General features: G+C 41.2%; 1 protein-coding gene across 3 annotated transcripts in view; it reads left to right on the top strand.

Moving 5' to 3' along the window:
• LOC122558251 (uncharacterized) overlaps positions 1–15,138 on the top strand; it is a 183,007-nt gene that overhangs the window by 69,505 nt on the left and 98,364 nt on the right. For all 3 annotated transcript variants that reach the window (XM_087995736.1, XM_043706624.2, XM_087995734.1), the window contains exon 6: positions 13,975–14,090. In XM_087995736.1, the coding sequence (XP_087851862.1) occupies positions 13,975–14,090 (116 nt within the window). The remainder of the gene's footprint in view (positions 1–13,974; positions 14,091–15,138) is intronic.

The following is a 15,138-nucleotide window of genomic DNA, read 5'->3' as shown; positions in this document are numbered from 1 at the left end:
GAAGGGTCTGTTTCCATGCTGTACATCTTTATGACTCTGTGTCAGAGTAAATGATCCTTTAGGGAACAGTGACAGCAATATGGTAGCATTTAGCATTTAAGGGTGAGAACCTGGGTTGGAAATAACTGTGCTAAATTTAAATAAGGATAATTACATACGAATGCGAGCAGAGTTGGCTGAGAAAGGAATATATTAGAAAAATGGTTGAGAAACAATGGAAGACATTCCAGAAAATAGATCATGACTTACAGAATGATTTATCCCAATGAGGAAGAAAGATCCAAGGAAGGGGATAAACCAACCATGGTTAACCAGGAACGTCAAGGATATTATCAAACTGAAAATAATGCACATAAATAACTGTCACTTGAGAGGAAGCATGAAGGCAACTACTGTGACTAAAGTCTAATAGGTCCCTTGGACTTGATAAGTTGCTTGCTAGGATTTTAGAGGAAGTAGAATTACTAGAATTAGCCATTATTGTCACAGACACTCAATGAGTACAGTGAAAACTTTGTATGTCGCTACTTGCAGCTAGTAGCTAGAGAGATAGATGCACTGCTCGTAATCTTCAAAGAATCTTTAGATTCTGGAATAGTCTTAGATGTTTGGAAAACTATTAATGTAATTCCCTCATTCAAAAAGGCAGAGAAACACAAAATGGGTAACGATAGGCCAGTTAACTTAACATCTGTCATTGAGAAATGCTGGAGTCTGATATAAAAGACACACATACACATACAAGTTTATGGGGTGCATTTGTACTTGCAGAATTACATTTTACTTCGCTCAAAAACTGCATCAATCCATGTAAGATTTTGTAAAGCCTTTGTTTAGATTAGAATCAGTCTGACCATTGTAGGTCCTCAGTTATTTTTGATGCTCATTAATGACTTGGATATTGGCATAAAAAGTCAAATTTCCAAATGGCACAAAATTGGGTAGCATTATAGACAATGTTGAGGACAGCATAAAATTACAATGGGATATTGATCGATTAAGTGAATGGGAAAGCTGTGAGCAAGTTTATCCATATGAAACTAAGAAAGGATAGATCAGAATTTTTTTTTCGAAGGTACACAGTTAAATATATTGGCTGTCTAGTGCGATTCAGGGTTTAGATGCATAACTCTTTAAAATGCCATGAAATAGTCAGGAAGGCTAATGGACTGTTGGCCTTCGTAACTAAAGGGCTGCAATGTAAGGATGCAGACATTTTGGTGCAGTTCTACAAAACCTGAGATACATTGCACTTAAAGTATTGCGAACAAATCTGGACATCACACAGGAGGAAGGATGCTTTGACCATGAAGGGAGTTCAGTGCACATTTACAACCTGGATGTCAGGGGTTGTTATGAGGAGAGATTAGACAAATTAGGCCTTTATTCTCCAGAATTTGGAAGGTTAAGCAGCAATATGATTGAGGTCTTCAGGATATTAATAGGGAATCACAGGCTTAAAAAGATAAACTATTTCAACTGGTTGAAAATGCTTTAAACAGTGCAGAGTCTAAGAATTTGGGCCAGGCCATTCAGCAGAGATGTTAGAAAGTACTTCAACACACAAAGAGTAGAGGAGGTTTGGAACTCTGTTCCTGAGATGGTTATGTTTAAATCTGAGCTAGACAAGTTTTTACGAAGCAAGGGAAATGGGCCTGAAGGAGACTTATGGAGTTAGGCCACGGATTGCCATGGTCTTATTGAATGGCAGAGCAGACTTGAGGGGCTGAATGGCCTACACCTGTTCCTATATTCCGATATGTTCCTATGATGCAAGGAGTTTATAGAGATATGTTGACAGGTTGTTATTGATCTAAAACTTGACAGGTGGAATCCAATGTGGAAAATATGTGCTCTTGTACTTTGGCAATGAAAACACAAGAGCTGGAAATTATTTAAACAGAGAAGGATTGCAGAAAGATGCAGCACAGAGGGATTTGAGGGTCCTTGTGCATGGGTCACAAGGGTCATGAGGATAAGGGAGGAAGGTCATGTTGAGGATTATTAAATCAGTCAGGTTCTCTTCAGGAATAACAATGCTGGAAGAGGACCTTTGGCTCATCAAGTCCATGCTGGTTATCAATTACAGATTTGCTGTAATTCTATTTCCTAGCGCTTGGACCATGCTACTTAAAGGTTGTAACAGGTTCTGCCTCTACCACCTTTTCAGGCATTAAGTTCCAGATATTCACCTCCCTCTGAATGAAAACAAAATCTCCTTTAATACTATCTAAACCTCGTGCCTCTTATCTTCCCAGGTATTGATGCCCAGGTATGCCCATTGAATGGTAGAGCAGACTCAATTGACCAACTTATGCTAATACTTGTGATGGCTTTATTCAGTTCGCTTTCTCATGAATTTCAAATTTCACCATCTGCCATGTTGGGATTCAAACCTATATTCCCAGAATGTTACCCTAAGATTCTGCATTACTCATCCAGTAACATTACCACCAAAACCTGCCCTGATCTTTAAGTCAATGAAATACTTTTTGAATTGTATTCAGTCATTAGCGTAAGAAATATGGCAGCCAATTTATCCTCAGCAGGGCTTCCTCAGTACTGCACTGCAGGGTCAGTCTTAATTTTTGCCCTCACCTCCGTCCAAAGCCCCAAAGGAGCCTTCCACATCCATCAGAGTTTTACTTGCACTTCCACACATTTCATTTACTGTATCCATTGCTCCCGGTGTGGTCTCCTTTACATTGGGGAGACAGGATGCCTACTTGCAGAGCACTTCAGAGAAAATCTCCAGGGCACCCACATCAACCTACCCCACCGCCCCGTGGCCAAACACTTCAACTCCACCTCCCACTCCACCAAGGACATGCAGGTCCTGGGCATCTTCCATGCTACTTCCTAACCAACCGACGCCTGGAGAAAGAACACCTCATCTTCTGCCTTGGGACTATCCAACCATGCAGCATCAATGTGCACTTCACCAGTTTCCTTATTTCCCCTCCCTCGATGTTTTTCCAGGTCCAATCTTCCAACTTGGCACCACCCTCACGACCTGTCCTACCTGACCAACCTCCTTCCCAAGTATCCACTCCACCCTCCTCTCCAACCTATTACCATTACCTCCAACTCCATCAATCTATCATTCTTGGAGGAAACCCACTCAGACTCCGGGAGAATGTGCAAACTCCAAAAAGACAGTCACCCGAGGCTGGAATCAAACCCGGGTCCCTGGTGCTGTGAGGTAACAGTGCTAACCACTTAGCCACTGTGCTACCCTACTATACTGCACTGTGGTTTAATTTCTGTTGAGGAAAAGCACTTCTTTTTGTGCTATGAACACCTTTGATGGTAAAAGTGCAGGAACAGGTAGAATGACTGCTTTAGTATGAGACGGATTGAATTCATTATCTACCATAAATTTGCTTTTGAATTTCAGCACTGCTACAATTTGAGTACTGCTGAAAATGATCCACTTTGTCAAAGCTTTGTGTCATGCGCTCATCAGGGCAATGAGCAAGAAATATCAAAGGGAAACACCATTTTCTGTTATATTAGAGGAACGTGCTGACTTGTTGGCAACTGGATTCTGAATGATAGTGAAGTTGCCATGAAGAATGCCCAAAATAGATGATAGTTAGCTCCAGGCTTTGTGTAAATTATGTAGGCTTACTCCATTTAACCAAAGGGTTCATCCCGAGATGTTTAGTTGAGGTATAAAAGTGTATGTTCTTTCTGTCTGCAGTGAGATTGGGGTGAAACTTGGCATAATGACCATATATTCCAAAAAAATGGGGGTCGATTATAACAAACACGTATAACTTCATCTGTTTGCAATATTCAGCCAGGGGTTATTGGCTCAGTTGGTTGGATAGCTGGTTTGTGATGCAGAGTAACACCAACAGCATGGACTTTATTTCTGCAATGGCTGAGGTTACCATGAAGGACACTCCTCCTCAATCTCTCCCCTCACCTGAGGCATAATGACCCAGTCATGTCTCTGTAATCAGAGAGCAGCCATATTATCCATTAGAACAATAGCTACTTTACCATATCCATCAGCCCATGCTCACAACATTCAAAACACAGTAATTTCATGGATAGTAACATTTACTGATAATTTTGAATGTTTTGGCAACTTATTTACAATTTTCAGTCAGACTCACTGTGTGGCCCATGTATAGTAACATTTGTTAAAGATTACTTTAGTCCAGTTGTAGCATGAAACTACAGGTTGTAGACATAAATCAAATTAAGCAATTATGCACAGTATTATCTTTTAATTGGAATTGCAATAATTATAATTAGAAGAATCTTTTAAAAGGGAGAGGAACAGACAAAGGCAGCACATGGTGAGGTCAGTGCAGGAGTGTGAGAGAGAAAGAAACCCAATCTGCTAACTGATAGAGCAGTGAACCTGCGCAGTTACTCCCTTTGCTGTTGAATTCATGTATCGCTGGACATTGGAGTGCATCAAGGAAAATTAACAAACTGTGAAATTCACAACTGATGTTGCAGTAACCTGTTTTGGAAAGGTCACAGCACAGAGACAATTAAATTATTAGTTTTAAATGTGGCCTTGGGGCCTTGCCGTAAGTCTGCAGTAGTGAATAGAGTGGATTGTTCCTTGATTATGTGTTTTATTGAGGTACATCTCTTGATTCAACTTAAAAATATAAGCCATAAGTATTAAGTTAGCCTAAAGCAGTGTTTTGTAGAGGAATAAGACGATGCTATTTTCTGGGTCTGCAGATTGGAAGAAGCAAAAATGGCCCTTAGTAGAGTGATATGCTCTTGTTGGATGTGGGAGTTTAGGGAGAGTTTACATGTTATTGGGGATTATTTCTGCAATAAATGCCATTGATTGCGAATTCTATCTGATCGAACGGTTGGAGCGACAGAGGCAATGAGGAATTTACAAGAGCAAAGGGGTGTGATGGATGGCAGTTATAGGAAGGGAGAAAAGTCACAAATACAGTCACATAGATGGGTTAACTTGAGGCAAAGTAAGAGAAGTAGACAAGGTAGTGAAGGAGTCTTCTGTGGCTATCCCCATTTGAAACAAGTATGCTGTTTTGGAAAATGTAAGAGGTGATGGATTCTCAGAGGAATGTAGCATGAACAGCCGGCTTTCTGGGATTGAGACTGGCTCTAATGCAATGAGGAGTACTTCAGGTTCTAAGGGATCGATTGTGTTGGGGGATTCTCTAGTCCGAAGTACAGACTGTGGACAGCAGTGAAAAATCAGAATGGTGTGTTGCTTCCCTGGTGCCAGGATCAAGGATGTCTCAAAGAGGGTGCAGAATGTTCTCAAGGGGGAGAGGGGCCAGCAAGAGGTCATTGTCCACATTGGAACCAACGGCATAGGAAGGGAAAAGGTTGAGATTCTGAAGGGAGATTACAGAGAGTTAGGCAAGAATTTAAAAAGGAGGTCCTCGAGAGTACTAATATCTGGATTACTCCAGGTGCTACGAGCTAATGAGGGCAGGAATAGGAGGATAGAGCAGATGAATGGATGGCTGAGGAGCTGGTGAATGGGAGAGGGATTCACATTTTTGGATCATTGGAACCTCTTTTGGGGTAGAGGTAACCTGTACAAGAAGGACAGATTGCACCGAAATTGAAAGGGGACTAATATACTGACAGGAGACTTGCTAGCGCTGCGCAGGAGGATTTAAACTGGTAAGTTGGGGATGGGGGGGGGGGGGGGGGGGGGATCCAGGGAGATAGTGAGGAAAGAGATCAATCTGATACTGGTACAATTGAGAAAAGAAGCGGGTCAAACAGTCAATGCGGGCAGGGACAAAGCAGAGAACAAGGTAGAACTGATAAATTAAACTGCATTTATTTCAATGCAAGGGGCCTCACGGGGAAGGCAGATGAACTTAGGGCATAGTTAGGAACATGAGACTGGGATATCATAGCAATTATAGAAACATAGCTCAGGGATGTACAGGACTGGTAGCTTAATGTTCCAGGATACAAATGTTACAGGAAGGACAGAAAGGGAGGCAAGAGAGGAGAGGGTGTGGTGTTTTTGATAAGGGATAGCATTACAGGGAGGATATTCCTGGAAATACATCCAGATAAGTTTTTTGGGTGGAACTTAGAAATAAGAAAGGGATGATCACCTTATTGGGACTGTATTATTGACCCCCTAGTAGTCAAAGGGGAATTGAGAAATAAATTTGTAAGGAGATCTCAGTTATCTATAAGAATAATAAGGTGGTTATGATAGAGGATTTTAACTTTCCAAACATAGACTGGGCCTGTCATAGTGTTTAGGGTTTAGATGGAGAGGAATTTGTTAAGTGTGTCCAAGAAAATATTCTGATTCAGTACCTACTAGAGAAGGTGCAAAACTTGACCTACTTTTGGGAAATAAGGCAGGGCAGGTGTTTGAGGTGTCAGCGGGTGACCACTTTGGGGCCAACCATAATTTTATTAGTTTTAAAGTAGTGATGGAAAAGGATAGACCAGATCTAAAAATTGAAGTTCTAAATTGGAGAAAGGTCAATTTTGACAGTATTAGACAAGAAGCTGATTGGGAGACAGATGTTCACAGGTAAAGGGACAGCTTCAAAAATGAGATAATCAGGGTCCAGAGACCGTATATTCCTGTTTGGGTGAAAGGAAAGGCTCGTAGGTATAGGGAATGCTGGAAGACTAAAGAAACTGAGGGTTTGGTTAAGAAAAAGAAGGAAGCATATGTCAAGTATAGACAGGATAGATCAAGTGAATCCTTCGAAGAGTATAAAGGCAGTAGAAGTATACTTAAGAGAGAAATCAGGAGGGCAAAAACAGGGCATGAGATAGCTTTGGCAAATTGAGTTAAGGAGAATCCAAAGGGCTTTTACAAATACATTAAGGACAAAAGGGTAATTAAGGAGAGAATAGGGTCCCTCAAAGATCAGCATGGTAGCATTTGTGTGGAGCTGCAGGAGTTGGTAGAGATGCTAACTGAGTATTTTGCATCAGTGTTTACTGTGGAAGATATAGAATATAAGGAAATAGATGGTGACATCTTGAAAAATGTCCATATTACGGAGGAGGAAGTGCTGAATGTCTTGAAATGCATAAAAGTGGATAAATCCCTAGGACCTGATCAGGTGTAGCCTAGAACTCTGTGGGAAACTAGGGAAGTGATTGCTGGGCCTCTTGGTGAGATATTTGTATCATCGATAGTCACAGGCGAGGCGCTGAAAGACTGAAGGTTGGCTAACGTGGTGCCACTGTTTAAGAAAGGTGGTAAGTACAAGCTAGGAAACTATAGGCCAGTGAGCCTGATATTGGTGGTGGACAAAGTTGTTGGAGGGAATCCTGAGGGACAGGATGTACATGTATTTGGAAAGGCAAGGACTGATTCGGGATAGTCAACATGGCTTTGTGCATGGGAAATCATGTCTCACAAACTTGATTGAGTTTTTTGAAGAAGTAACAAAGAGGATTGATGAGGGAAGAGCAGTAGATGTGATCTATATGGACTTCAGTAAGGCGTTCGACAAGGTTCCCCATGGGAGACTTGTGAGCAAGGTGAGATCTCATGGAATACATGGAGAACTAGCCATTTGGATACAGAACTGGCTCAAAGGTAGAAGGCAGAGGGTGGTGGTGGAGGATTGTTTTTCAGACTGGAGGCCTGTGACCAGTGGCTTGCTACAAGGATTGGTGCTGAGTCCACTACTTTTCTTCATTTATATAAATGATTTAGATGTGAGCATAAGAGGTATAGTTAGTACGTTTGCAGATGACACCAAAATTGGAGGTGTAGTGGACAACAAAAAAGGTTACCTCGCTTTACAATGGGATCTTGATCAGATGAGCCAATGGGCTGAGGAGTGGCAGGTGGTGTCTAATTTACATAAATGCAAGGTGCTGCATTTTGGGAAAGCAAACCTTAGCAGGACTTATATACCTAATGGTAAGGTCCTAGGGAGTGTTGCTGATCAAAGAGATCTTGGAGTGCAGGTTCAGAGCTCCTTGTATGCAGGTAGATAGGATAGTGAAGAAGGCGTTTGGTATGCTTTCCTTTATTGGTCAGAATTTTTAGTACAGGAGTTGGGAGGTCATGTTGCGGCTGTACAGGACATTGGTTAGGCCACTGTTGGAATACTGTGTGCATTTCTGGTCTCCTTCCTATCGGAAGGATGTTGTGAATCTTGAATAGGTTCGGAAAAGATTTACAAGGATGTTGCCAGGGTTGGAGGATTTGAGCTATAGGGAGAAGTTGAATAGGCTGGGGTTGTTTTCCCTGGAGCGTCGGAGACTGAGGGTGATCTTATAGAGGTTTACAAAGTTATGAGGGGCATAGATAGGATAAATAGACAAAGTCTTTTCCCTGGGGTGGGGGAGTCCAGAACTAGAGGGCATAGGTTTATGGTGAGGGAGGAAAGATATAAAAGAGACCTAAGAGGCAACCTTTTCACGCAGAGGATGGTGACTGTGTCGAATGGGCTGCCAGAGGAAGTGGTGGAGGCTAGTGCAATTGCAACATTTAAGTGGCATTTGGATGGGTATATGAATAGGAAGGGTTTGGAGGAATATGGGCCGGGTGCTGGCAGGTGGGACTCGATTGGGTTGGGATATCTGGTCGGCATGGACGAGTCAGACCGAAGGGTCTGTTTCCATGCTGTATATCTCTCTCACTCTATGATTCTATGAATCCTCTTCTATTATTAATATTACATAACCTGAACCATGTTTATGTTTTCTTTTGCAATCTTGCAAGTTGTTCTTTGCATCAGAAAGAACATGTACACACACTGTGCCTGTTTCAGTTTAACAAAACAAGTTCCTCTGGTTGATTGCTCTGAGCCAATCAGAGTCAATATACCATATTTAAAATTTAACAAATGTCATGAGGGTATGACAGGAAGGTCGAGCTGAGGATTATGAAATCAATCATGATCACTTTGGGAATTACATCACTGGAAGATGCACTTTGGCTGGTTATCAAATCCAGATCCTATTTCCCAGCGCTTGGATCATGCTACTTGTAACAGTTTCTGCCACTACCACCCTTTCAGGCATTAAGTTCCAGATATTCACCTCCCTCTGAATAAAAAAGATTCTCCTTTAATTCCCTCTAAACCTTGTGCCTCTTATCTTCAATTGATGCCCTGGTATGCCTATTGAATGGCAGAGCAGACTCAATTGACCAACTTCTTATAATACTTATGGCGTCCTTTTTCAGCTTGCTTTTTATTGGATTTCAAATTTCACCATCTGCCATGTTGGGATTCAAACCGGTATTCCCAGAATATTACCCTGAGATTCTGCATTACTAGTCCAGTAACATTACCACCAATACCCCCCCCCCCCGTTCTTTACAGTCAATGAAATACTTTTTGAATTGTATTCAGTCTTTAGTGTAAGAAATGTGGCAGCCAATTTATCCTCAACAGGGCTTCCTCAGTACTGCACTGCAGGGTTAGTGTTAATTTTTGCCCTCACCTCTGTCCAAAGCCCCAAAGGAGCCTTCCACATTCATCAGAGTTTTACTTGCACTTCCACACATATCATTTACTGTATCTGTTGCTCCTGGTGCTCCTTTACACTGGGGAGACAGGACACCTACTTGCAGAGCACTTCAGAGAACATCTCCAGGCCACCCGCACCAACCTACCCCACCGTCCTGTGACCAAACATTTCAACTCCCGCTCCCACTCCACCAAGGATATGCAGGTCCTGGGCCTCCTTTATTGCCCCTCCCTAACCACCTGAGTGACGCCTGGAGGAAGAACGCCTCATCTTCTGCCTCAGGACCCTCCAACCACACAGCATCAATGTGGGCTTCACCAGGTTTTCATTTTTCCTCCCCCCACCTTATCCCAGTTCCAATCTTCCAACTTGGCTCAACCCTCATGACCTGTCCTACCTGTCCAACTTCCTTCCCACCTATCCACTCCACCCTCCTCTCCAACTTATCACCATTGTTCCTACCTCCATCAATCTATCGTACTCTCAGCTATCTCCCCTCCAGCCCCACTCCTCTCCCATTTATCTCTCCACCCCCTCAGCTCACAAACCTCATTCCTGATGAAGGGCTTATACCCAAAGCATCGATTTTCCTGCTCCTCGGCTACTGCCTGATCTGCTGTGCTGTTCCAGCACCACACTCTGAACTCTGATCTCCAGCGTCTACAATTCTCAGTTTCTCTTAGTTTTTGCAGTGAGACTTGAACCTGACCATACAATTTAGAAGGAAAAGTGTTAACAACTGAACCAGAGCTGAGATGAGAGAGAAAGGAATAGGATGAAATTATGATGCGGTCAGATGAAGAACTTTGGAGTCTAGCTTCGGAATGCTTGAAGGAATATGCGAGTTCCAAATAAGTTGTTGGACTCAACACATTAGCTCTGTTTCTCTCTCTACAGATACTGCCAGCAATTCTTCAGGTTCTTCTATGTATACATGATAGAGTGATAACTTGTTTTTTTTTGCAAAATGAGCAGCCGGTTTTAACATTGCACAAGTACCCATAAACCCTTCCAATTCCCATTCTGTTTTGAGGAGTGGGAGGTCTTCTTCTCTCCCTGACCTCATTTACTTTACAGTGAAGCTAACAGATGCTGCTCACTGGTTGAAGTTTAGGAGTTTGAAATTTAGCAAAGGATGCCACACACTCAACAAAATGAGCAGCATAGCAGTGGACTGAGATGGTTGGCAATATCAAGGAACTCTGTTAATTTATTTGTGTTTCCAATATTCTTATACTTGCTGTTGTTTTTCTGTTCATGATTCTAAATCTGCCACTAAAATAGCCTTGATATGTTTGCCTTGCCAAAAATCCTTATTTTTTTTAAAAATCCACTTCCCTGTAACTTTCTCTAGTCCAGACAAAGAGAATTTTTTTTTACATATTTCTTAACGACAATCTTTCACTAGTTTACAGTTGGCATACTTTCACACTAATTTTCTCACATCTGTGTTTTAATTGGCTGGATGCAAATCCGATTCCTAGATACATTTAGTACGATTTCATTGTTGTTTCTAAGGTATTTTTGTTTGCTTTTAAAGCTCTTTAATAGCTCCATCTTTAAATCCAAACAGCAGTTAGCTCTGAGGATGTCATTGGAGCACATGTTATGCATTTAAAGAAGGACTTGGTCAATTTCAGTCACATCTCCTTTTTGACTGCTTAGGTTAGGTGGATTGGTCATGTTAAATTGCCCGTAGTGTCCTGGAATGTGTAGGCTAGATGGATTAGCCATGACAAAATGTAGCGTTACAGAGGTAGGGTGTGTCTAGGTAGGATGATCTTCGGCAGGTCAGTGTGGACTTGATGGGCTGAATAGCCTGTTTCCGCACTATAGGGTTCTATGATTCTAAGTATTAAAAGTAATGCCTGATCCAGAAGCGTGGTTCCTGTTGAATAAGCAGGGTCAAGCTGTTCCTGCTATCATTGGTGCGAGATATTAAGCTGTGACCTTACACACATTATCTAATTCTGCACTGTAATTAAACACTGCACCTAAAGAAGGGTCTGTACTTCAATAGCTTGTGTGATTTCAAATAAACCTGTTGGACTATAACCTGGTGTCATGTGACTCCTGACGATGTAATAATTGAAGGAAGTGAGGGATCTGGACCAAGCAATCTCTCAAGCAAGACCAATAACAAATAGTGCCTCTGAGATATTGTGAGGTTACCACAGGTCACTGGTTTCTGAACTGTACTGCCAACATGCACTGTGATTGCATCCAATCGTAATGAAACAATTAGTTCTTTATTCTAGTGTAGAAATGCATTTTTCCAGTTTTTAATGGAAACACATCAACAGTAAAAATGGCTGAGACTTGACTTATTTTTTTCCTTGTCCGGTTTGATCATTTCAAGCTGCGGAGTCCTTTGGGTGGAATGTTTTTGAGGCCTGAATTTGGGAAGGAAATATCATTAGGCAAGATGGTGGTGTGTCAGAACCCTGAAATCTTTTCACCTCCACCCAATGTAATTTCTGGGTGGGCAGGCCCAAGCTCAACCTTCCTGTCTCACCACCAATTGATCCTCTTAATTGAGAACCAGTTAACATACAACATACATGCACCTACATGTTCTTATTTCTCAAACAACTGAATATGCAGATATGTATTATCCCTTCCAGTATGGTTTGTACATGCATGCATCCAACATAGAAGATTTGCAATACTTTGAGTCCTTAGTTTAATGTTAGACAGAGGAGGGAAGATAAACTGAAATCCCCAATTCCTTCCTGTTTGATCTGTAATCAGTGTGGTATATTTTTTAAAAGACAAATGTGTGTGTTTCTAAATCCCAGTTAGAGTGTGGTTAGTGTAAAGCAAAAGAAACAGTGGATTTTTATGTGTTTAATCAAAGACAATAATGTAATCACTCATTCATCCCAAAAACATCTGTGAGCTGCTTTAGCCATCTAACAAACACTCAGGAAAAATGCAGCCAAAAACAGTAGTACAACTTTGTAAGTGTTAAAAAATGTAGTAAACAGTTCGAGTATTTTTGCAGATTCAGTAAAAAAAAAGAAATATTTTTCTACACTTGCCCTTTCCAGTAAGTTGAGATAGTTACATTTGGATTTCCACATAAACTGCAGGGTTGCTTCCAAAAGAAGACTGTTCAACAGGTCGCATCGATAGGCAGTCATGGCTGTGATATAAGGAAGTTGAACCTCTTTACAGATGAGCTCAGAGCTTTGGAATCAGGAAGGGAGGCTTTTAAAAAGACATTGAAGCCTTTCATTTCTTGAAAGAAGTAAGTAGCACAGCCTTTCTTTGCAACGATTTGGAGATGTCAGTGTTGGACTGGGTTGTACAAAGTTAAAAATCGCACAACACCAGGTTATAGTCCAACAGGCAACAGGTTTAATTGGAAACACACTAGCTTTCGGAGCGCCACTTTTTCACAACCACCTGATGAAGAAGCAGCGCTCCGAAAGCTAGTGTGCTTCCAATTAAATCTGTTGTCTGTTGGACTATAACCTGGTGTTGTGTGATTTTTAACTTTCTCTGCAACTGTTGGTTTTATTCTGGAGATGGGGGGCAGTTAGCTCCGTTGGCTGGATGGAGAGTGACTCCGACAGCATGGTCTTATTTCCAACACCAACTGAAATTACTGTGAAGCACTCACCTTCTCAACCTCTTCCATTGCCTGAGGCTTTGTGACCCTCAGGTTAAACTACCACCAATTCTCTCTCTGTAATGAGACAACAGTCTGCAGTCTGGTGACTTTATCTGTAGACTGTTCCAGATCTTTTCCGACGTTTAGAAAGATAGGATTTCCGTACCAGGAGACCAGTTTCAATCAAATAGTCAATGACCCATGATTATTCAATAGGAGGTAAATGTCTTTCACACTTATGGTCTCATCAACTTTCTTTAATTACAATGAAAATCTGGAGATAGTGTATAGGAGTCCATTGATTCTGGTATTTAAAATGACAGTAGTAAATTCCACAATGGACTACTGGTTAAGCATGTTCGTTCAAAGAGGAGAACTCTGTCCATTGTGATTCAATTCAGAACTTACCAGAAGTTTGATAGCTTTTGTAGAAGTTGCACAAGTCCTTTTAGCAGCCATCATATAACAGTTCATCAGCATCCATTTTGAAAACAAGGCAGTTGTATCTTCATACCCTCTAGGGCATGACATTAGATTTCCAACATCAATTGTTTACATTTTTACTTCTGTTAATTAACATATTGCCTTCAGAAGCAGCACAGCAGAAAGATTTATGGAGTTGGCAGAGGAAAATAGGACTTTGGAGCAGGAAGGAACATTCAGTCCTTTGCAGCTGCTGCACAGTTCATGAGATCGTGGCTGATCTGATTGTCATCTCAGTTCCACTTGGCTATTTGGCTTCGATAACTATTTACTTCCCTTGTCTGTCAAAAAGCACTCACTCTGCATAATTCTGCCTCCAAATAAAATTGTGGGTGCACCTCTGCAATTGAAAACCTGGTCCCTCAAAGCACTGAGATTAATTGTGTCACTTTTATTGGTGTATGTTTTACAATGCCCATTTATGTTGTGTTTCTCAGGTACAATCAGCAGCAGACACATTATGAGCAGTGGGGTCAATATGTTGGAGAAATTGAGATTGAGGGACATGAGAGAAATGAGCTGCTTCTTCGTGGATTAAGAGATCATTCTTATGGTAACAAAATTGTTTTTTCTTTAATTATATACATATTGGACATTATTACGGAGTTTATGCAATAAACTCAGAATGTAAATCTTACTCAGACGACGTCTAAAGCAGTTTTTTTCCAAGAAGCCCATAATGACATCTTCAGAGTGGAGGGTTCTCAAGGCATTCCTAGCATTAACCTTTTCAGAACCCCTATACAACATCACGTACCATGGGTCTGTCACTGCCCTGCTTACTTCTCCTGGAGTTTGCAGACTGTTGCCAGGAAGTGGATTGATGGTGAGTGTGGATAGATGACCTGACGAGAACACATTTTGTGTTGTCTCCAAATGCTCAATTTTGTTAACCTCTGTAGACGTGGCTTTGCAGATTGGCACTTTGTCTTTTGGCAGAACAGGAGTATTGTTCATTTGTAAGGACTACCATTTTTCTGGAGGGAGTGCCTCACAGTGATGGTACCTGTAATACTTGCCAGATTATAAAAAGCTTACAACTTCATTGTTTGTCATGTCTCTTCAACGATGCGCACAGTTTACAGCAATGAATGATGTTAGGGAGACGGGTTACAGGAAAAGTTTCTAAAGAAAACGTATATAGCTATTTATCACCTAAAATTCATTTGTAAAATTACAATAGATGAGTATGAAATGTCATAGCAATATCATGCATGTTCATGTTTTGCTGTGTCTGATGGGAGTGTCATTCATTTTCCAACATTAAGATCGAACGAGCAATTGTACTGCACATCTTGTGTCATTGTCAAGTGGTCCCAGCTTCAGAGATTCAAAACGTACAGAGTAACTGCAATCATCTGATGCACTTTTTCTGTTCTTTTTCACTTGAAAGCATCTCCAGGTGACAAAAGCTACAAACTTATATTGCCTTGTAGACATGTAAAAGATAAAGTTAACACAGTATGAGTTTTGCAATTTTAATGGGAGAGGATGCTTTTAATTATAATTATTGTAATTCCAATTGAAAGGTAATAATGCATATAATTGCTAAATTTAGGACTGCAACCATTGGTTTCATGCTGCAACTGGAGCCAGACGAC

Source organism: Chiloscyllium plagiosum, unplaced genomic scaffold (genome assembly GCF_037043375.1).
Source record: "Chiloscyllium plagiosum isolate Xiang-an unplaced genomic scaffold, Cpla_swu_hap1 HiC_scaffold_17, whole genome shotgun sequence".
Taxonomy (NCBI): domain Eukaryota; kingdom Metazoa; phylum Chordata; class Chondrichthyes; order Orectolobiformes; family Hemiscylliidae; genus Chiloscyllium; species Chiloscyllium plagiosum.
Note: the sequence above shows the minus strand (reverse complement) of the source record. Positions and strands in the feature narration are given on the sequence as shown.